The sequence below is a fragment of the Sus scrofa genome, chromosome 2 (assembly GCF_000003025.6).
Source record: "Sus scrofa isolate TJ Tabasco breed Duroc chromosome 2, Sscrofa11.1, whole genome shotgun sequence".
Taxonomy (NCBI): Eukaryota; Metazoa; Chordata; class Mammalia; order Artiodactyla; family Suidae; genus Sus; species Sus scrofa.
In genome coordinates, this window is record NC_010444.4 from 75,603,426 (window position 1) to 75,627,679 (window position 24,254).

At 44.2% G+C, this 24,254-nt stretch overlaps 1 protein-coding gene across 1 annotated transcript in view; it reads left to right on the forward strand.

The window, feature by feature from the left end:
* The window catches only part of LOC110259662 (zinc finger protein 57-like), a 34,148-nt gene extending 11,022 nt beyond the window's left edge, over nucleotides 1-23,126 (forward strand). Inside the window, exons 3-6 of the mRNA XM_021085144.1 lie at nucleotides 19,892-20,018; nucleotides 20,461-20,641; nucleotides 22,268-22,398; nucleotides 22,474-23,126. Coding sequence (XP_020940803.1) covers nucleotides 19,892-20,018; nucleotides 20,461-20,641; nucleotides 22,268-22,398; nucleotides 22,474-23,126 — 1,092 coding nt within the window. The remainder of the gene's footprint in view (nucleotides 1-19,891; nucleotides 20,019-20,460; nucleotides 20,642-22,267; nucleotides 22,399-22,473) is intronic.

Genomic DNA, 24,254 nt, shown 5'->3' on the forward strand with positions numbered 1-24,254 from the left:
AAAGATTACAGGAATCTGGATTCTTCTTCACTGAGCTGAAGAATGCATTTTGCAAACACAGGCAGCAAGCAAAGTCTTTATTATAGGAAAGCAAAGAGCTCCCAGAACAGCTGGGAGGGGGAAGAAGAGTCCCCTTCTCTATTGTCTTATAGGGGTTTTTATCCCTTAAAGATGGGGGTACCAACATGGACTCCAGAGAGATGTGGTTTTCTCCCATTGGCCTTGCCTAGTTACCTATGTCAGTCTTTTGGGGTCTTAGGGGTGGAAATGTCCCATAAGTCTCATGGTTTCTTTGCCCTTCTCTTCCCACAGACTGAGTCACAGTCGGTTAGAGATTAATGTCCATCTGGGCATAGATACACTCCCTATAGTAAACAAAGCCTGTGGGGATGTTATCCCCTGGAGCCCTTAAGCCACAAATGTTAATCAATGGCCATATCAAAGAATGCATCAAAGCCCATGCTCCTATGCTGACTGCCTGAGTTATTATTCTGCCTCAGAACCACCGAGGAAACTGCTGATGCCTCGAGTTTTAGGGGAGGGGATCTCTCTGCAGAAGTGCTGGGGGCGGTGAGTACTCTTTGAGGTGTACCCATGGTTATCAGGCTATTTCTATGTTTTTTGCTTGTTTTGCTTTTTAGGGCCGCATCTTCGGCATATGTTGGTTCCCAGGACAGGAGTCAAATGGAGCTGTAGCTGCTGGCCTACACCACAGCTCACGGCAACGCCAGATCCTTAGCCCACTGAGCAAGGCCAGGGATTGAACCCACGTCCTCATGGATGCTAGTCAGATTTGTTTCTGCTGAGCCATGATGGGAACTCTGTCAGGCTATTTCTAAATTATCCATGTGATTTTGCATTAAGTTAATAATGCTGATATAACTTGACTATTCCTAGACATATGCCTCTCATTTCAGTTTTTGGAAGTAGTTTTTCATAAATTTCAGAACCAATGAGTTCTCGCTGTGGCACAGTGGGTTTGATCTCAGAGAGACAGCAGGAGTGATGGCTTGAAGCGAGATCTTAATTCCCTGCTCAGGAATTGAACCTGGGCAGCCTGGCAGCTAAACCAGCTAGAGACCAGAAGCAGAATTACCCTGATCCTTCCCCCTGTTGAAGCAAGAATGTTTCAAGGAGGCAAAAACTGTGACAACAGGTATGAAGTTTATTGTTAGGGTCACAGTGCAAGTGGGAGAGCACACAAGAGAAGTAGTTTATTTAGTCATGAAGCAAAGAAATAATACACACCCCTAAAGAGGGGTGTGGGTGCCAGCATCCCCCTGAGTGAGGAGTGCACCCGAGAGGTGATTCAAATCACTTCTATGCACAGTTCTTCTGGGTCTTTGTTTACCTTTAGCCAATTATCTTGTTTTATTTCTCACACCTGCCTGGACATAGGACCCTGCCCAGTATGTGTGCGCGTTTTTGGCAGAGATGGATTCCAAAGCAGAGGGTGGACTTATTCTGGCCTGGTGTCCCCTGGCTTTTTGACCTCTAGGAGTCATACCGCACATGTGTAATTGGGGAGATCGCCTTGACCCCAGGAGTGATTAATGTGGTCTTCTTATCTTTCTACTCCAGCAGAGCTCAGCTCCTGTAATTAACTTTTTCCTTGACGTGTCAAAGAGCAGCAAGGCCCAATTTACTCGCCCTTACAAGTCCCAGCCGTTCTCAGTCCAGGGGCCCATCTACCTCCTGCCTCATGTTATCCATCTGACTCCAGCAGCTTGGATCGCAGTGGAGGCACGGATTCCAGGTGTCGCGGGTTAAAGGATCTAGCATTGCCACAGCTGCAGCTCGGATTCAGTCCCTGACCAGGAACTTCCATATCCCACTGGTGTGTCCATTTAAAAAATTAAACCAAAAAAACCCAACCTGCTTGTGGATATAATGGGATTTTATTATAACTGTACTTCTATTTGGGAGAGTTGCTATTATGAAGGCGTTGCGTCTCCTTTCAGAGAACAAGCACCATCTCTCAATTTTTCCTTTCTTCTTTGATGGCATTAAGTAACACTTTATAATTTTTCTATTAAGTTCAATTTATGTCCTTCATTAGAGATTGTGTTAAAAAAAAGCAAACAACAAACTACAGCTCTCCTCTGTCTTTCTCTCACACAGAACATTTCACTTCTGGTCATCAGAGGTGAGGGGGTTCCCACGTCAAGCAATTATTATTTTTTTAAGACTTTATTGAAGTATAGTTGATTTACAGTTTTAATTTCTGTTGTAAAGCACAGCAACTCAGTTATACATGCATATATATATATATATATATATATATATATATATATTCTTTTCCATTATGGTTTATCACAAGACATTGAATATAATTCCCTGTGCTATAAAGTAGGATCTTCTTCTTTATCCATTCAGTATATAATGGCATCTGCTAATTCCAAACTCTCAGTCCTCCCCCTTCACCCCTCACCCAACCACAAGCCTCTTCTCTATGTGAGTCAGTTTCTGTGTTGTAGATAAATTCATTTGTGTCATATTTTAGATGCCACATGTAAGTGATGTCATATTTGTCTTTCTCTGACTTCACTTTGTATGATGATCTCTAGGTCCATCCATGTTGCTGCAAATGGCATATTTCTTTCTGTTTTATGGATGAGTAATATTACATTTTATTCATTTATTTTATTGGCTGTTGTAAATAGTGCAGCTGTGAACATGGGGAGTGCATGTATCTTTTTTTTCTTTTGCTTTTTAGGGCTGCACTGGAGGTATATGGAAGTTCCCAGGCTAGGGGTCAAATCAGAGCTGCAGCTGCTGGTCTACGCCACGGCCATAGCAACTCTGGATCCAGCCACATCGGTGACCCACACCACAGCTCAGGGCAACGCTGGATCCTCAACCCACTGAGCAAGGCTAGGGATTGAACCCACATCCTCATGGATACTGACAGTTTCATTACCTCTGAGCCACAACAGGAACTCCTATTTTTTTTTTTTTTAATTGGAGTGTAATTGATTTACATTATTGTGTTAGTTTCAGGTATATACTATGGCAATTCAGTTATACACACATACACAACACATACGTATACACAGAAACACACACCTTTTTCAGATTCTCTTCTCTTATAGGTTATTACAAAATACTGAGTATACTCAGAGCTCCCTGGTGGCTCAGTGGGCTAATGATCTGGTGTTGTCACTTAACAACTGTGGTGCAGGTTCAGTCTCTGGCCTGGGAACTTCTGCCTGCTCTGGGTATGGCCAACAAAAAAGAAACACCCTCACCCCCCAAGGAAATATGGGATATACTTCTTTGTGCTATACGGTAGGTTGTTGTCGGTTATCTGTTTTAGAACATTGTAGTGTGTGTGTGTTAATGCCAAACCCCTAATTCATCCCTCCCCCCCATAAATTTCCCCTTTCCTTTTTGGTAACCATAAGTTAGTTTTCTATGTCTGTGAGTCTTTTTCTGTTCTGGAAATAAGTTCATTTGTAGCTTTTTTTGGGGGGGGGTGGTCTTTTTGCCTTTTCTAGGGCTGTACCCGTGGCATATGGAGGTTCCCAGGCTAGGGGTCTAATAGGAGCTGTAGCCACCGGCCTTCCTAGAGCTACAGCAACATGGGATCCAAGCCTCGTCTGCAACCTGCACCACAGCTCACGGCAACCCCGAATCCCCAACCCACTGAGCAAGGCTGGGGATTGATCTCGCAACCTCATCATTCCTAGTTAGATTGGTCAGCCACTGAGCCACGACGGGAACTCCAAGCTTTTTTTTTTTTTTTTTTTTAAATTTCATATATAAGTGATAATATATGATACTTGCCTTTCTCTGCCTGGCCTGCTTCTTTTAGTATGATAGTCTCTAGGTCCATCCATGTTGTTGCAAGTAGCATTATTTTGTCTTTTTTTATGGCTAATATTCCATTGTATATATGTACCACATCTTCTTTATCCATTCGTCTATTGATGGGCATTTCGGTTGCTTCTGTGTCTTGTCTATTGTAAATAGTGCTGCAAGGAACATTGTGGTGTATGTCTTTTTGAATTGTGGTTTTCTCTGGGTACTTCCAAGGAGTGGGATTGCAGGATGGTTTGGTAGCTCTATTTTTAGTTATTTAAGGAACTGTTCTCCATAGTAGCTGTACCAGTTCACATTCCCACCAGCAGTGTAGGAGGGTTCCCAGAAGGTTATTACTTTGATTCAGTTTCTTTCATAGATTTAGGACTATTTAGACTTAGCTATTCCTGTGTGAGTTCTCACAGAGGTGTCTTTCAAGAAATAGGGTCATTCCGTCTAGGTTGTTAAATCTGGGGGCAAACTTATTTGTACTGTTCCATTATTATCCTTTCAACATCCAGGGATGGGTAATGACAGTCCCTGTTTCATTGCTATAGTTCTCATTTCTGTGTTCTCTATTTTTTTCCCTAGGTAGCCTATGATCTTATCGATCTCTTCAAAGAACCAGCTTTAGTTTAGTTGATGTTCTCTGTTGATTTCTTATTTCAGATTTTATTTATATCTGTGCCAGATTTTAGTGTTTTTGGGATTTTTTTGTTTGTATTTAATTCGACCTTTTCTTAGTTTCTGAAGGCAGTAGTTTAAATGATTGATTTTTGATTTTGCTTCTTTTCTAATATATCCTTTCAGTGCTAGTTTCCTTCCAAGCATTGCTTTCACTGTATCCCTCAACTTTTGATAAGTTGGATTTTCTTCTCTTTTTTTGGCCACCCCACTGGCATGTGGAAGTTCTTGAGCTAGGGATCAAGCCTATCCACAGCTATGACAATGCTGGCTCCTTAACCTGCTGAGCCGTGAAGGAATCAGTTTTATTTTGATTTTTCATTTAGTTCAATTTTTTTTTTTTAATTTCTCTAGAGACTTCTTCTGTGATCCGTTTGCTGTTTATAATTTGGTTGTTTGATCTCTAAGTATTTTGGTGACTTTCCAGCTATCTTTATGTCATTTCCAATTTTTCTTTTTTTGCCTGCACCTCCAACAGGTGGGAATTTCTGGCCCAGGGATTGAACCTGCACCACAGCGGTGACCCAAGCCACAGCAATGACCATGCTGGATCCTTAACCCTCTACACCACCAGGGAACTCCCTGTTATTTCCAGTTCAATTACACTGTAGTCGAAGTGCATCCGTTATGATTTCTATGTTTTTAAATTTATTAGGGGAAATCCCCATTGTGGCACAGTGAAAACGAATCCAGGTAGTATCCATGAGATTGCAGGGTTTTTTTTTCTTTTTTTTTTTTTTTTTTTGTCTTTTTGCCATTTCTTGGGCCGCTCCTGTGGCATATGGAGGTTCCCAGGCTAGGGGTCTAATCGAAGCTGTAGCCACCGGCCTAAGCCAGAGCCACAGCAACTCGAGATCGGAGCCGTGTCGGCAACCTACACCACAGCTCACGGCAACGCCAGATCCTTAACCCACTGAGCAAGGCCAGGGATCGAACCTGCAACCTCATGGTTCCTAGTCAGATTTGTTAACCACTGAGCCACAACGGGAACTCCCGAGATTGCAGGTTTGATCCCTAGCCTCCTTCAGTGGTTTGAGGATCCAGCGTTGCTGTGAGCTTTGGTGTTGGTCACAGACTCAGATTGGATTCCGAGTTGCTGTGGCTCCAATTTGACCCCTAGCCTGGCAACTTCCATATGCTGTGGGTGTGGCTCTAAAAAGAAAAAAAAAAAACATTTATTAGAGTTTGTTTTATGGCATAAGAGGCGGCCTTTTTTGCTGAAGTTCCCATGTACACTTGAGAGGAATATATATTCTGCTGTCATTGGATGAAGCCGTCTGTAGTTTGAATTATATTCAGCTATAGATGGAGCTGTTGTGTTCATTTAGGTCTTTACTCACTTTTTTGCCTATAGGATCTGTCATTTCTGATAGAGATGTGTTGAAGTCTCAAATATCTTTTTTTTCTTTTTTTTGTCTTTTTGTCCTTTCTAGGGCTGCATCCACGGCATATGGAGGTTCCTAGGCTAGGGGTTGAGTTGGAGCTGTAGCCGCCAGCCCAAGCCAGAGCCACAGCAACTCAGAGTCCTAGCCACGTCTGCAGCCTACACCACAGCTCATGGCAACGTCTGATCCTTAACCCACTGAGCATAGCCAGGGATTGAACCCACAACCTCATGGTTCCTAGTCAGATTCACTTCTGCTGTGCCACAACGATGGGAACTCCTCAAATATCCTTAATAGTGGATTCATTCATTTCTCCTTGCAGTTTTATCACTTTTTGTGTCTTGTATGTTGACTTTGTTGTTAGGCAAAAACATATGAAGGATTGTTACATCTTCTTGGAGGACTGATGCCTTCATCGTCATATAATGCCTGGCTTTATCCCTGATAATTTCCCTTCCTCTGGAATCTGCTCTTTGTGACATATAGCTACTCCAGTTTTCTTTGGATTGGTGTTAGCATGGTATGTCTTTCTCCATCCATTTCCTTTTATTTAAATTCCTTTTATATTTAAAGGGGATTTCCTGGAGTTCCCTGATGGAAACTCTATGATGGTTAAGGATTTAGTGTTGTCACTGCTGTGACTTGAGTCCAATCCCTGGCCTGAGAATTTTAGCATGCCGTGGGCTGCAGCCAAAAATAGGTAAATAAAGAGTTTCTTGTAGACAACCCATAACTGGGTCTTCTTTCCTTGATCCTCTCTGACAGTTCCTGTGTAGGCGCCACGGGGGTCTTATCTAAGGGATGCACAAGGAGAAGCAGGGGAGGTTCTTGATCACAAGGGCCACTGGTGAAGTCATATCAGAAACTTAGGTTTGCTTGGGACTCTGGTGGCTGCTGTCTAAGGCATGGACAGGGTCAGCTCAAGGACCCTGAAGGCTGCTTGGCCAAACAGAATGGATACCAGGGCAGCAGTACCATGGAGCAGCTGAGCTAAACTCTTGACAATCTGTCCTGTGATGCTTCAGTGTCAGCTAGAGCAATCCTTTAAGTAGCATTTATGTCCAAGGACGTGATATGAGGCCATTGTAAAGCACATTCAGGAGTTGCCCTTGTGGCTCATTGGTTAACAAATCCAATTAGGAACCATGAGGTTTTGAGCTCGATTCCTGGCCTCACTCAGTGGGTTAAGCATCTGGTGTTGCACTGAGCTGTGATGTATGTTGCAGATGCAGCTTCGATCCTGCGTTGCTGTGGCTGTGGTGTAGGCCAGCAGCTGTAGCTCCAATTTGACCCCTAGCCTGGGAACCTCCCTATGCCGCCACAAGTGTGGCCCTAAAAAACAAAAACAAAGTCAAGCACATTCAACCAAGGCAATGATGGTGAAGCCTATGACGAACAGATTCAATACAATTTGAAATCTTTTTGTAGCCATTGTTCCCCAGGAGATGGTGAGAGCCACAAGAACAAATCAAGGACCTCTGGGAGTGTGGAGTTTCTTTAAATATCTTAGTTATATTATGCATGATCTGTTTAAGATGCCTTCTGGAGGTTGGCAAGGGACAGACTTCACCCTGTTCAGCCAATAGGATATCTAACGCCACTTTTTAAAATTTTTACTTTTGGCCAGGCCCATAGCATGTGAAGTTCTTGGGCCAGGGACGAACTCGTGCTACCCCATGACCCCAGCCATGCTGTAACAATGCCAGATCACTTAACTACTTGGCTGTCAGGGAACTCCCCAACTCCACTTGGTCAGTCCTCACCGTTTGTGCTAGTGAGCCCTGTTGTTGCTGCGTCAGAATCAGTGTTTGGTAGAGTGTCTGCATTTCATTGTTTAGGGTGGCTGATTATTTCCCAGTGGCCTTAGTGCCTGTTCCTAAGCCTGCCCGTCCACTAGTGATGGCCATTCCCAACAGAGATAAGAAAGGTCCTCCTGGTATGTGAGTAGGACATCTGAGGTGGAAAAGTGCCACGAGGGTGAAGGGTGCTGGGATATGAAAGGTAACAGGATTATAATCCTAGGGGTTCTCTCCATGGATACACTGTGGACTGGGCAGGGTGCTGTGGACTTGCTCCTGGTCTCTGGAGCCAGGTCCACAGTAGAATCTGAATAAAGTGTTATGTATCCTTTGAGGGCAGTGAGTTTACAGGGTGAGGCAGTCTCTGTCCTTGAGGATAATTGGTAGCCTTTAGAAAGTACTACCATGGAGGAGGGGTTCCCTGGTGGCTCAGTGGGTTAAGGATACATCGTTACCGCTGTGGCTCAGGTTCCAATCCTGGCCTGGGAACTTCCACATGCCACAGGTGCAGCCAAAAAAAAAAAGTACCACCTTGGAGGAAAGGGTTGATTATCTGATGCTTACCTCAGGGTACCCGTCTGGGGTCCTGCTGAGGGGTTTGCTTTAACTCACATGAGCCTCAAGATATTTGGGGGGAAGTTCCTGCAGTGGGTTAAGGATCTGGGTTGCTGCCCCTGTGGTGTAAGTAGCAGCTGTGGCTCAGAGTCCCTTCCTGGCCCATGAACGTCCATGTGCCACAGGTGTGGGGAGTTAGCCTGTAGTCATTGTGAAGAGCTGCGGGGTCACGCCTGGGGATGTATGTGTGTCCCTCGGGGAGACAGACCCAACATCCTTTCTCTTGCAAGTCCAGGGCTAATGTCGGAGGTTTGCACAAATATATTTGTCATGCCAGGTGTGGCCCACTTGGTCAACGTGTGGTAGGGGTCACAGTACAATGAGGAGGGGCTTGTGTAGCAGATGGGGGGAAGGAAGGTGGCGATTTTGAGTGCAAGACAGGTGCTGGTGGCAGCCGTGATGACAGGGAGTCAGATCTCTGTGGGTGCATCAGGCCATAAATAACCTACAGGTCACTTGGTGAACATGGCAACAAGAGGTCCCTGACCCTAGGATCTCCAGGCCAAGCTGGGGGTGTTGCAGGGAAGTGCCTCCCCCACCCTCCCCATGGCTGCTGGGGGTTAGAACACGTACAAGGCTTGGCTTGCTGTGAAGGTGCAGTGACCTTACTGGGGCCATGCAGTTGGAGGGAACTTACTAAATATTTTCAGAGGCAAGCAACTATTTCAGAAAAACAGTCCTCTTTAGGGCCCTCAGCATCCATCAGCTGGTGGCATTAGTGCAGCTGGACCTTGAGGTTGACCATCAGATTTGTCTCTTCCTTCGTGATGTGAAGGTGACCCAGGAGGGGAATGCCCCACTGTCCAGAGGGGTGGGAAGCATCCTTACCCTCGTAATTTGCTCAAGTTGTGATGTCACCCTCTGAGGCATTGGTGTGCTTGGGGGTGGGGGGCTTCCCAGGTGGAGACCCACGCAGGGCAGAGCGGCCAAGAGTGGGGAGGTTCTGAGCAGATGTGCTGGAGGCCGGGGGCAGGGCATGGTGATAAGCATGGCTGTGCAGGTGGCTGAGTGGATCCATCAGTAGGTCAGCAAGTTGCACCATGGAGAGGGGCGTGCAGTGTCCATGACCATGCCTGGTGGGGGCTCCATCCATGGTGCCCACAGGTTCTGGGCACCCTGAATGGGCTAACTGTAGGGACATCTGTAGGCTCCAAGAGTCCCCGAGCAACCCAGCCATCCAGGCTGTACACAGTGAGAGCCACACCAAGGAGAGTCAGGTTTGCCCTTGACTTGCTGGGACCTCTGTGGAGCTGAGCCACGTGGATCCTGACCAGTGGCAGAGTGTAGCTGCTTTGGAACAAGAGGCCACTTATCTCTTGTTTAAGGTGGGGCAGGAACCTGGCTGCTGATGAACCACTGAGCTCCGAACTTCCCTTGTATCTGATTTCCTAACAACACCAGCATCTGCTGGGTGGAACTCCTTTCTCTGAGATCCAGACAAGTTCCACTAGTAGATCCTGGAGCTATAATTACAACCTCTTGCAAAATTTTTTTCCCCATTTTTAAAAAGTTTTAATGATGTATAGTTGATTTACAATATTGTGATAATTTCTGCTGTACAACAAAGTGATTCACACACACACACACACATATATATATATACACACACACATATTCATTCTTTTTCAGATTATTTTTCCCAAATAAACTATTGTTGCAGGACTTACATACAGGGAGACAGGATACCGAGGCCAGGACGCAGTGTTTATTCCTGCCAGCAATGGCTCAGCGGATTCATATCCAAAGGCTGAGCCCCGAATGCAGAGGGGCGCTGTCTTATATACCCTCTGTTATTTTTTCTTTTACATTCTGGTCCCTTTGTCCCCCTTATAAGGTAACACACATTCTGTAATTTCTGAGGGGACAGTTATAGATATGCTTGTGCCCATGGATTCAGGTTATGTTACATTGTTACAAAACTGTGCTGGCCAGGAGCTGATGTTGCATGTTGCCTTCCCTTTGTTCTGGGAGGGCCCTTTCTCCTCCCCATTACACTATCACAGAATATTGGCTGGAGTTGCTTGTGCTATAAGCAGGTTCCCACTGTGGATGGTATTAGGGTGTGTTCTAATTAGATTCTTTTACATGCAGCTGTCCAGTCTTCCTAGCACCAATTATTGAAGGGACTGTCTTTTCTCCATTGCATATTCTTGCCTCCTTTGTCGTAGATTAATTGACCGTAGGTGTGTGGGCTTAATTCTGGGCTTTCTATCCTGTTCCATTGATATTTCTGTGTGTGTCCCAGTGCCATACTGTTTTGATGACTGTAGCTTTGTAGTTTAGTCTGAAGCCAGGAAGCCTGATTCCTCCAGCTCCATTTCTCTTTCTCAGGATTGCTTTGGCTCTTGGGGGTCTTTTTTGCTTCCAAACAAACTTGAAAATATTTTGTTCTAATTCTGTGAAAAATGTCATTGGTAATTTGTTACGGATTGCATTGAATCTGTAGATTTCCTTGGGTCATATAGTCATTTTGACAGTATCAATTCTTCCAATCCAAGAGCATGGTATATGTTTCTGTCTGTGTCATCTTTGATTTTTTTCATTAGCATCTTATGTTTTCAGAGTACAGGTCTTTTGTCTCTTTAGGTAGGTTTATTCCTAGGTATTTTATTCTTTTTGATGCAATGATAAATGGGATTGTTTTCCTAATTTAATTATTAATTAATTAATTTTCCTTTTTAGGGCCTCACCCACAGCATATGGAGGTTCCCAGGCTAGAGGTCAAGTTGGAGCTACAGCCGCCAGCCTACACCAAAGGTGCAGCAATGCAGGATCTGAGCCACATCTAGACCTACACCACAAGCTCCAGCAACACTGGATCCCTGACCCACTGAGCGAAGCCACAGATTGAACCCAAATCCTCATGGATACTAGTCTGATTCGTTTCCCCTGCGCCACCTTGGGAACTCCCCTAATTTCTCTTTCTGATCTTTCCTTATTAGTATATAGAAATGCAATTGATTTCTGTGTATTAATTTTATATCCTGCAAATTTTCTGAATTCATTTATGAGCTTCAACAGTTTTCTGGTAGGGTCTTTAGTACTTTCTATGTACAGTATTACATTGTCTGCAAACAGTGATAATTTTACTTCTTCTTTTCCAATTTGGATTCCCTTTATTCTTTTCCTCTCTGTTTGCCATGGCTAGGACTTCCAAAATTATGTTGAATAAAAGTGGCGAGAATGGACACACTTGTCTTATTCCTGATCTTAGCGAAAAAAGTCTTTTAGCTTTTCACCATTAGCTGTGGGTTTGTCATACATGGCCTTATTATGTTGAGGTAGGTTCCCTCTATGTGCACTTTCTGGTGGGTTTTTATCATAATGGGTGTTGGATTTTGTCAAAAGCTTTTTCTCAGTTTATTGAGATGAGCACATGGTTTTTTTTTTTTTGTTTTTTTTTTGTCTTTTTGCTGTTTCTTTGGGCCACTCCCGTGGTATATGGAGATTCCCAGGCTAGGGGTCCAATCGGAGCTGTAGCTGCCAGCCTACGCCAGAGCCACAGCAACGCGGGATCCGAGCCGCGTCTGCAACCTACACCACAGCTCACGGCAACGCCGGATCGTTAACCCACTGAGCAAGGGCAGGGACCGAACCCGCAACCTCATGGTTCCTAGTCCGATTCGTTAACCACTGCGCCACGACGGGAACTCCAGCATATGGTTTTTACTCCTCAGTTTGTTAATGTGTATCACACTGATTGATTTGCAGATATTTGTATCCCTGGGATAAATCCCACTTGGTCATGGTGTATGATCCTTTTACTGTATTGCTGGATTTGGTTTGCTAGTATTTTGTTGAGGATTTTTACATCTATGTTCATCAGTTATATTGGCCTGTGATTTTCTTTTTTTGTGGTATCTTTGTCTGGTTTTGGTATCAGGGTGATGGTGGTCTCATTGAATGAGTTTGGGAATATTCCTTCCTCTGAAAGAAAGAGGAGTTTGGGAAGTTTCAGAAGGATAGGTGTTAAATTCTTCTATAAATGTTTGATAGAATTCATTTGTGAAGACATCTGGGCCTGGACTTCAGTTTGTTGGAAGTTTATAATTTTTTTTTCCTTTTCACAGCTGCATCTGTGGCATATGGAAGTTCTCAAGCCAGGGGTTGAATCGGAGCTGCAGCTGAGGCTTATGCCACAGCTGTGGTAATGTGGGTTTCTTAACCCATTGAGCAAGGCCAGGGATTGAACCCATCCTCACTGAGACTATGTTGGGTCCTTAACCTGCTGATCCACGAGGGGAGGTCCAAACTCCTCTTTCTCTTTCTCTTTTCTTTTCTTTCTTTGGCTGTACCTATGGCATGTGGAAGTTCCCAGGCTAGGGGTCCAATTGGAGCTACAGCTGCTGGCCTACACCACAGCCACAGCAACTCAGGATCCAAGCCTGAGTCTGCAACCTTCATGGTAGGCTCACAGCAACACGTGATCCTTAACCCACTGAGTGAGGCCAGGGATCAAACCCGCATCTTCATGGATCCTAGTCAGGTTCATTAACCACTGAGCCATGAAGGGAACTCCCTTATTTATTTATTTTTTATGTTTTATGGCTGCACCCGTGGCATATGGGAGTTCCCAGGCCAGGGGTTGAATATGAGCTGTAGCTATGGCAATGCTAGAACCTTTAACCCACTGTGCTGGGCTGGGACCGGAGACCCACTGTGTCTTTGCAGTGACAGAGCCACTGCTGTTGGATTCTTTTTTTTTTTTTTTTTTTTTTTTTTTTTGTTGTTGTTGCTATTTCTTGGGCCGCTCCCGCGGCATATGGAGGTTCCCAGGCTAGGGGTTGAATCGGAGCTGTAGCCACCGGCCTACGCCAGAGCCACAGCAACGCGGGATCCGAGCCGCGTCTGCAACCTACACCACAGCTCACGGCAACGCCGGATCGTTAGCCCACTGAGCAAGGGAAGGGACCGAACCCGCAACCTCATGGTTCCTAGTTGGATTCGTTAACCGCTGCACCACGACGGGAACTCCCTGCTGTTGGATTCTTAACCCATTGCACCACAGGGGGTAATTCCCATTGGAAGTTTTTATTCAAAAAATTTTTAAAAATTAAAATATAGTTGATTTACAATATTGTGAATTTCTGCTGTATAGCAAGGTGACCCAGTCATACTTCTATATACATTCTTTTTCTCATATTATCTTCCATCATGTTCTATCCCAAAAGGTTGGATGTAGTTCCCTATGCCATACAGTTGGACCTCATTGCTTATCCATTCTAAATGTAATAGTTTACATCAACTAACCCCAAACTCCCAGTCCCTTCTCCTTCCCCTTGGCAATCACCAGTCTGTTCTCCATGTTTGTGAGTCTGTTTTTGTTCTGCAGATTGATCCATTTGGGCCACATTTTAGATTCCACATATAAGTGATACCATATGGTATTTGTACTTCTGACTTGCTTCACTTAGTATGAGAATCTTTAGTTGTATCCATGTTGCTGCAAATAGCATTATTTCATTCTTTTTTATGGCTGAGTAGTATTCCATTCTGTATATGTACCACGTCTTTTTATTTTTTTATAAAAATATATTTATTTCAACATCTAGTTTCTTTTTAAATTGAAGCTATTGGACAATTTTTTGTAATTTAAAATTCATTATCAGAGGTGGGGAAAACATTAATGAGCTATTAATTACCAACAGCAAATAAAATTATTAACCATGCATTTATAAAAGCCATGCTAAAGAGTAAAAAATTTCCAGTTATACTATTTAGCTAAATAGCCTTTAGCTTTTTATTTCTCATTTTGACATATTACACCTTTTTTACCCAGTTACTACTATGCCAAACAAAATTTTTCCAGTAAATAAGGCTTTCTTTACCACTTGTGAAATATGACTTAATGGTTATTCTTTAAAAGTTCCTGGAGTTCCCGTCGTGGCGCAGTGGTTAACGAATCCGACTAGGAACCATGAGGTTTCGGGTTCGGTCCCTGCCCTTGCTCAGTGGGTTAACCATCCGGCGTTGCCGTGAGCTGTGGTGTAGGTTGCAGACTCGGCTGGGGTCCCGCGTTGCTGTGGCTCTGGCGTAGGCTGGTGGCTACAGCTCCGATTCGACCCCTAGCCTGGGAACCTCCATATGCCGCGGGAGCGGCCCAAGAAATAGCAAAAAGACAAAAAAAAAAAAAAAAAAAAAAAAAAAAAAAAAAAAGTTCCTTAAAAGAAATTTGAAATTTTAATTTTCACCATGAACCTGTTCGATCAAAAAGTATAGGGCAGAGTTCCTGTTGTGGTGCAGCAGAAATGAATCCGACTAGTATCCATGAGGATGTAGTTTCAATCCATGGCCTCACTTAGTAGGTTGGGGATCCAGTGTTACCATGAGCTGTGGTGTACATCACAGATGTGGCTCAGATCTGGCATTGCTGTGGCTGTGGTGTAGGCTGGCAGCTACAGCTCTGATTTTGACCCCTAGCCTGGGGACCTCCATATGCCACAGATTTGCCCCCCGCCCCCCCCAAAAAACATGTATCTCTTTTAAGCCAAAACACGCTTTTCACCTTAGGACAGTTCTGATTTTTACATGATTAACTTCCTTTGTCCAGAACAGGACCTCTTTTAAGCCATTATTTGAATAGAGTTCATAATCAAAACTCACTTTGCTCCACAGGATGTTTTCATTTTAGTACTTGTGCTGCAAAAAGACAAATGACTAAAAAAGAATTTGTAGCATAAATGCCAATTTACAGTAACTGTTAACAGACTTCCACACTGAACTCTAAAGGTTGCTACAGTACACATGAGAACTAACATGATTCTTCCATGTGCTCAGTCTTCATTTACTAAATAATACTGTCACTAGATCCAGAAAAGAAAGCTTAGTGGGTCCTTCCAAAGCTGCATTATTTTCCAAACGATTTTCCTCTGGTTGCAGAGCCTCTTCATCCCTTCAGTCTTTTTTACTTTATTATTATTTTATCATTTTTTAAAAATTAAATGAATTTTATTATATTACTTGTACCTAATTTTAGAACATTTCTATCCCAAACCCCCAGCCCATCCCTCCCCACCTCCACCTGTCTCCTTTGGTAACCATAAATTTCTCAAAGTCTGTGAGTCGGTTTCAGTTGTGCAAATAAGTTCGTTGTGTCCTTTTTAAAATTTCCACATATAAGTGTGTAGCACTGTCTGACTCACTTCACCTAGTGTGGTAATTTCCGGGGTCCATCCATGTTGCTGCAAATGCCATTTTGTCATTCCTTTTTATGGCTGAGTAATATTCCATTGTGTGTATGTACCACATCTTCTTTATCCACTCCTCTGTCAATGGACATTTAAGTTGCTTCTGTGTCTTGGCTGTTGTATACAGGGCTGCAATGAACCTTGGGGTACATGTATCTTTTCAAGTCATGGTTTTCTCCAGATAGATGCCCAGAAGTGGAATTGCTGATCATATGGTAATTCTATTTTTAGGTTTTTGAGGACTCTCCAAACTGTTTTTCATAGTGGTCGCACCAATTTACAATCCCACCAACAGTGTAATAGGGTTCCTTTTTCTCCACACCCTCTCCAGGTCTTATTGTTTGTAGACTTTTTTTTTGTCTTTTTGCTATTTCTTTGGGCCACTCCCGAGGCATGTGGAGGTTCCCAGGCTAGGGGTCGAATCGGAGCTGTAGCCCCTGGCCTACGCCAGAGCCACAGCAACTAGGGATCTGAGCCGCGTCTGCAACCTACACCACAGCTCACGGCAACGCCGGATGGTTAACCCACTGAGCAAGGGCAGGGACCGAACCCGCAACCTCATGGTTCCTAGTCGGATTCATTAACCACTGCGCCACGACGGGAACTCCTGTTTGTAGACTTTTTGATGATGGCCATTCTGGCTGGTGTAAGGTGGTACCTCATAGTGGTTTTGAGTTGCATTTCTCTAATAATTAGTGATGTTGAGCATCTTTTCATGTGCTTTTTTGGCCATCTGTATGTCATTTTTGGAAAACTGTCTATTTAGATCTTATGCCCATTTTTCAATGGGGTCATTTGGTTTTTTGATAATGAGCTCTAGGAGGTATTTATATATGTTGGAGAATAATTCCTTGTCAGTTGCTTCATTTGCAAATATTTTCTCCCATTCTGTGGGTTGTTTTTTCATTTTGTTTACGGTTTCCTCTGCTGTGCAAAAACTTAAAAAAAAAAGTGTTTAGCTGGGTCACATTTGTTTATATCTGTTTTTATTGTCATTACTCTAAGAGGTGGATCTGAGAAGATATTGCTGTGGTTTATGTTCAGAGAGTGTTTGGCCTATGTTTTCCTCTAAGAGTTTTATAGTATCCAGTCTTATATTTAGGTCTTTAATCCATTTTGAGTTTATTTTTATATATGGTATTAAGGAGTGTTCTAATTTCATTCTTTTACATGTAGCTGTCCAGTTTTTCCAGCACCACTTATTGAAAGGACTGTCTTTTCTTCATTGTATATTCTTGCCTCCTTTGTCATAGATTAATTGACCCTAGGTGTGTGGGTTTAATTCTGGGCCTCTAATCCTGTTTAGTCGTTTAGCTTTGGCAATATTTTCTTTCATTCTTTCTTTTTTTTTTTTAGGGCTGCACCCACGTGGCACATGGAGGTTCCCAGGCTAGGGGTCGCATCGGGGAGCTAAGCCACCAGCTTATACCACAGCCACAGCAGTGTGGGATTTGAGTGCATCTGTGACCTACATCACAGCTCACAGCAACACCGGATCCTTAATCCACTGAGCGAGGCCAGAGGTCGAACCCGCAACCTCATGGTTCCTACTCGGATTCGTTAACCATTGAGCCACGACGGGAACTTTTTTTTTTTTTTCTTGTCTTTTTGCCATTTTCTAGGGCCGCTCCCGCGGCATATGGAGGTTCCCAGGCTAAGGGTCGAATCGGAGCTGTAGCCTCCGGCCTACGCCAGAGCCACAGCAACGTGGGATCTGAGCCGCGTCTGCAACCTACACCACAGCTCAGGGCAACGCTGGATCGTTAACCCACTGAGCAAGGGCAGGGACCGAACCCGCAACCTCATGGTTCCTAGTCGGTTAACCACTGCGCCACCATGGGAACTCCAACTCCTCATTTTTAATTAAAAAAAATTTTTTTTCTTTTTAGGGCCTCACCTGCAGCATATGGTAGATCCCAGGCTAGGGGTGGACCATAGCCACAGCAGATCGGAGCCACACCTGTGACCTACACCACAGCTCATGGTGCCAGATCCTTAACCCCCTGAGTCAGGCCAGGGATCAAACCCACATCCTTGTGGATACTAGTCGGGTTAGTTATTGTAGAGCCACAATGGGAACTCCCACAATTGCCTTTTAAGAGTCTCATGCTTTACCGACTGAGCTAGCTGGGCAGCTGCTACACAACTGCCTTTTAAATCATAGAGGATATGTATTTATATAAACACTTTTACCGGTATGCTTTTTTTTTTTCATGTGGATTTGAATTACCATCTGGGACAGTTGCTTTCAGTTTGAAGAATTGCCTTAGTATTTATAAGGCACTTCCCTTGACCACCTCCCTCCCAAAATATTCTTATTTTTCTTTTTTGATGGGATGGCATATACAGTTCTTGGACCAGGGATCAGATCCGAGCCACAGGTACCACCTGCTCACTGTGAGGGGCTAAGGATGGAACCAGCATCCCAGCGCTCCAGAGACCCCACTGATCCCATTGCGCCACAGCAGGAACTCCTCTTAGTTTTTACTTGGGAGTGTGTTCATTTCACTGTCATTTCTGAAAGATCACGTTCCGGATGTGCATCCCTCATTGATAGTTTTCCTTTTCTCAGCATTTTGTCTGTGTTATCCCATACCTCGACCTCCATGGTTTCTGCTGAGAAATCAGCTCGTGGTCTTACTGTGGTTCCTTTTTAGGTGACAAGGTGTTTTCCTTGCTGCTTTCAAGCTTTTCTCCTTGCCTTTGACTTTGATCGTGCCTCGCTTTGACATCTGTCTGCGTAGTTTGGTGATTTTCAGTAAGTTTAGCATGCTTTCAGCCAGTGCTGCCTTGATTGTTTGTCCCATGGCCTCTTTCCTGTCTTTGTGCTGCTGTCAGATGTTGGTGCACTAAATGCAGCCCCACATTTCTCTGAGGCTCTTTCACCTTGATTCATATCATCTGTCAGTGTTCAAGTTCGGTGATTCTTTCCTCTGCCAGTTTCAACTGGCTCTAGTGAACTGCTTCTTATTGCAAGGAATTGATGGTCCTCTGTGTCAGGGTGTCCAGGACCAGCCCCAGGTGTAAGGATTCACCACAGAGCTCTCAGGGGGAACCACTTCAGAATAGTGATTATACACAGTTTATTACAGGGACACGGCTTTTTTTTTTTTTTTGCCTCACCCATAGCAGATGGAAGTTCCCCTGGCCAGGGATCGAATCCAAACCATAGATGTGACCTACACTGCAGCTGTGGCAATGCCATGATCCTTAACCCATAAGCCAGGCTAGGGATCAAACCTGAGCCTCAGCAGCAACTCAAGTCACCGCAGAGACAATGCCAGATCCTTGACCTGAGCCACAGCAGGAACTCCAGGATTTTTTTTTTTTTTTCCTTTTTTGATTTTTGGCCCCACCTGTGGCATGTGGAAGTTCCCGGGCTAAGGATTAAACTTGCACCATAGCAGTGACCCAAGCCACTGCAGTGACAACATCAGATCCTTAACCTGCTGTACCACAAGGGAACTCCTATGAAAAGGACAGATATTAAAATTAGTGAAGGAGAGGAGTCTCTGCTGTAGCGCAGTGGCTCAAGAACCTGGCTACAGAAACACAGGTTGCTGTGGAGGTACAAGTTCAATCCTGGCCTGGTGTGGTGGGTTAAAGGATCTGGCTTTGCCACAGCTATGGCTTGGGTGGTGGCTGTGGCTCACATTGGATCTCTGGGCCAGGAACTTTCATGTGCTGTGGGTGAGGCCACAAAATAAGAAATTGTGAAGGAGAGGTAGACTCAAACTTTGTTATCCTCTCAGTGCAAGTTGCACTGCATGTGCAGAGTTTAATTTGCTACATGTATGAAATATACTAAGCAGGGGAGCACACCCAAGCCCTAGAACTGCCAATCTAGGGTTTTTATTGATTGTTGGTCACATAGGCATTGGGGTGCCCATGCACTGACCTTAGCTGTCAGTGTCCGGCTTCTCTAGAAGTTTGATACCATGTTCCCCCAAAACCTAGGATGGCAAAAACCAGGCATACATCATAAGTCATGTCGTCGGCATAAACTCTGGCATGGCCCAAGACCCCAGGCACACAGATGTTCTTATCAGGCAATGTATTCCAGGGCCTTACACGCTTTCTCCCAGGAGCTGGTCAAGGGTTAGTCCTGAAGTTCAGGGTTTGGCCCACTGAGGCCTGCTCAGTTGCCCTTTCGCTGCACATTTTTCAGATGGAAGTGTTTATTTCGTATGTATCCCCTCTTTCTGGGCCCTACAGGTAGAAAGGAGTAAGGCAAAAGGAGACAGGATAAATGAGTTAAGTTCAGATTGTTGGGGGTGCTGTGAAATAGGGAGTGAGTTGTGAAGAATCTGAGCAGGTGTCTGGGGCCCACAGGACCCTGTCTGGACTTCCCGGGACTTGAATCCAGCCTCCCAGTGCTGACAGACTCACCCATCTTCCTGCACAAATTTGAGTGTTTTAGGGCTCTGTGGTCTTTGAAGACGTGGCTGTGAACTTCACCCTGGAGGAGTGGGCTTTGCTGGACCCTGCTCAGAGGAGGCTCTACAGAGACGTGATGCTGGAGACCTGCAGGAACCTGGCCTCTGTGGGTGAGGAGAGCTTCGCCCGTGCACTTCGTCCTTCAGGGAACAGGCATTTCTCATCAGCGCTGTTGCCAGACTTGAAACATGGGAAAAGCGGTAGATACACTGGTAAATGAGACAGCCGCGGCCACAGCCTAGAATCTGATAATGTTTTCAGGACAGTGGAAATCCGTGTGTTAGCAGTGACTTTTTTTTTGTCTTGGCTTAACAGACTGGATGCTCCTTTATTGTCATTAGTGTGGGTACAGGCTTCGTGGGTCCTTTCGGTTCACAGAGAGAGAGGTTTATGGTTTGAAGCCTCATGACGGTCTTTCGTGAACTGTCTGCCATTCTTGACCCTTTGTGCCTGGCCGCACTGAGGTCGTAAAAGTGCTGACGTCCTCAGAGTCTGTCTTTGCTCACAGAGCCTTATTCCTAAATGCATGTATTCATTTTTCTTTTCTTTCAGATTATGAGACATTGTCTAAAGCCAGCGAGTCAGTTGCTCAGCAGGATACATCTGAGGAAAAAATCTGTCACAAACAGAAAATAGCAAAATTCACAAAATATAATTCTTGTGCTGACATTCTAGGAGAGTGTGGGGAAGATCACAGTACTGGAGCTCAGAGAAACCAGGGCAGGCATCTGAGGTGAGTTACACTCAAAAGAGAAAGCAGTAGTGTCCCAGGATAGAATCCTAGTAGGTTGTGAAATTAAAAAAAAAAAATCCTAGCTCCAGATTTGTTTATTCAACAACGTAATTTTGTGTGTGGGGTTTTTTGTTGTTGTTGCTCACCTTTTTGGGCCGCACTTGTGGCATGTGGAAGTTCCCAGGCTAGGGGTCACATCGGAGCTACAGCTGCCATCCTACGCCACAGCCACAGCAACTCTGGATGTGAGCCGAGTCCGAAACCCATGCCACAGCTCGTGGCAACACCGGATCCCTGACCCACTGAGCGAGGCCAGGGCTTGAACCTGTATCCTCATGGATACTAGTGGGATTTGTTTCCCCTGTACCATGATGGAAACTCCCCAACAATATAATTTGACTTAGTAAGTGTTTGAAACAAAATTCAGGTAGAAACAGTTACAGGGAAATCCCATTTATGATCTACAGTGTGTGTATAGTAACGACAGCTGAGCTCTCTTCCAAAGTGTTTATTTAATTTACTTTCAGAAAATTCAGAATATAGAACAAATTCTTATATACTGAAATATAGTCAGACATATAGTTCTTTTTTTTTTTTTTTTTGGCCTCACCCATGGCATGTGGAAGTTCCCAGGCCAGGGATCTAATCTGAACTGAAGCTGCGGCAATGCTGGATCCTTAACTCTGTGCTGGGCGGGGGATGGAAACCTTGTCTTCACAGAGACAACACCAGATCCTGAACCCAGTGCCGCACAGTGGGAGTTCCCTAGACATGCAGCTCCAATGCTTGGGTTTTTTTGTTGTTCTTAAGGTTCTTTTATTGAAGTCTAGTTGATTTACAGTGTTGTGTTAATTTCTGCTGTAGAGCATAATGGTTCACTTAGACATACATATATACACATATACACACACACACACGTCTATGTATATACACATAGATACATAGACGCACACATATATATACATACACACACATATATACATAACATAGATACACATACGTATAGATACACACATATCCCCACAGAGTTACACATATATGTATACATATATACGCGCAAATATACATAGACATATATGTACACATATATACATACACACACATTTCTTTTTAAAAAAATATTCTTTTCCATTAAGTTTTATCACGGATATTGAATATAGTTCCCTGTGCCATACCATAGAACTTGTTTATCCATCCTATATAGAATACTTTGCATTGGAATTCCCATCGTGGTGCAGTGGTTAACGAATCCGACTAGGAACCATGAGGTTGCGGGTTTGATCCCTGGCCTTGCTCAGTGGGTTAAGGACCTGGCGTTGCCATGAGCTGTAGTATAGGTCGCAGATGTGGCTCGGATCCCTTGTTGCTGTGGCTCTGGCATAGGCCAGTGGCTACAGCTCCGATTGGACCCCTAGCCTGGGAACTTCCATATGCCGCGGGAAGCGGCCCTGGAAAAGGCAAAAAGACAAAAAAAAAAGAATAATTTGCATCTGCTAACCCCAAATTCCCAATCTTTCCCTCTCCGTTGGCAACCACAAGGCTATTCTTTATATCTGTGGATCTGTTTCTAATACTTGTTCATTGCTACTAACAAATCATTAATAAAGTGCTTCTCACTTTTAGCAGAAATCACAATTTGGGCAGATTCTGTAAACCTAGCGAAGGAAATCAACGTGGAGAAACCTGCAGTCACATTCCCACTCTTCACCTGTACAAGACTCTTTCTTCCAGAATCAAACCATATAAATGCCCCAGATGTAGGAAAGAATTCAGGCATCTTTCTTCCATTTCAAGTTGTGTCAGAGCTCATCATGGACCAAAACCCTATCCAGGTCAGGAGTGCAGTCAGGCCTGTGTCTGTCCCTCAAACCGAAGAATGCACACCAGAGAGAATGCCTCTGTGTGTAAGTTATGTGGGAAAGCCTTTCCTCATTCCTACTCCCTTGCGCAGCACATCCTGATTCACGCCACAGAGAGAAACTCTGAAGGCAGGCAGTGTGGGAAAACCCTCAGTGAGTCCTCCAGTCCTGCTAGACACGTGCAGACTCCCACTGGAGGGAAGCTGTATCAATGTAAGGAGTGTGAGAGAGCTTTCGTGTATCCCTCCACATTTCAAAGACACATGATAACACACAGTGAGAAGTCCCACAAATGTGAAGTATGTGGGAAAACCTTCCTTCATCTCCAGTCTCTTCAAAGACATGAAAAGGTTCACACTGGAGAGAAGCCCTATGAATGTAAGGCATGTGGGAGAGCATTCATCTGGCCCGGAAGCTTTCAAGAACACATGAGAACGCACACAGGAGAGAATCTCTCTAACTGCGAAAACTGTGGGAAAGCTTTCACTTCTCTCAGATCCTTCCGTGCCCACATGGCAACTCATACTGGACAGAAACCTTACGCGTGTCAACAGTGTGGAAAAGACTTCAGTTGGCTCTCATCCTTTCAGAAACATGTAAGAAGGCACCATGAAGAGAAACTGTGAAAATGTGGGAATGCTTTTGCTGATTTTGGAGCCTTTCAGAAGCACCTGGGGACTCACAATGGAGAGAAACACAAATGCACACAGTGTGGGAAAGCTTTCAGTCAATCTTCATCCTTAAAAAATCACATGAAGGTACACACTGGGTAGCAGCACAGTGACTGCGTGTGATGCTCAAAAGCCTTAAGTCATTCTGTCTAGAGGGAAATCTTACAATTAAGTAACGTTAGACACTTGTGCTAATTCATGTATACAGCTCCAGAAAATTTATACCAGGGGAAAAAATGATAGAAGTTGGAAATACAGTATTGTCAAACTCTTTGTTCAGCTATAAATTTGAATACTGTTTTTTTTTTTTTCTGATTTTTGCAGTTAATATTTTTTCATTTTAAAGGTTATTGGAATTGTAGTGATTGGAAATGTGCCTTTTTTTACTCCTTTTAGGGCTGCACCTGCGGCATCAGAGTTCCTGGGAGGTTCTGGGCTAAGGGTCGAATCGGGGCTGCAGCTTTAGGCCTGTGCTGCACCTCGTGGCAATGCCAGGTCCTTCACCCACTGAGCGAGGCCAGGGATTGTACCCACATCCTCACAGACACTATTTCGGGTCCTTAACCCACTGAACCACAATGGCAAGTCCTGGAGGTTTGCATTTAACGTAAGTTTTTCTTTTATGTAGTACTGTAGTAGAAGTGCCTGACATTAAGCTTTTTTTCTCAGCCGAGCCCATGGCCTGTGGAAATTACCAGGATAGGAATTAGACCCTTGCCACCTGAGTGACAATGCCAGATCTGTAACCTGCTGTGATACAAGGGGCTAATGACTGGAATTCTTCTCTCTTCATCTCCCTCACCAATATATTCATTTTCTCACGACCCTCTACTCTGATGAGCACCCCTTGTTTCTCTGTATCTATGAGTCAGTTTCTGTTTTGCTGTGATTGTCCATGATTTGTTTTTTAGATTCTGCATATGAGTGAAATCACACAGTATTTGCTTCAGTTATTTCACTTAGATTAATACCCTCTAGTATCATGTATGATGTCCTTAATGACAGAATTTCATTCTTTTCTAGCAGCAATTTAGACTCTTAAGTCAGTCACAGAGCAAAATCATCAAACACGCACACCAGAGA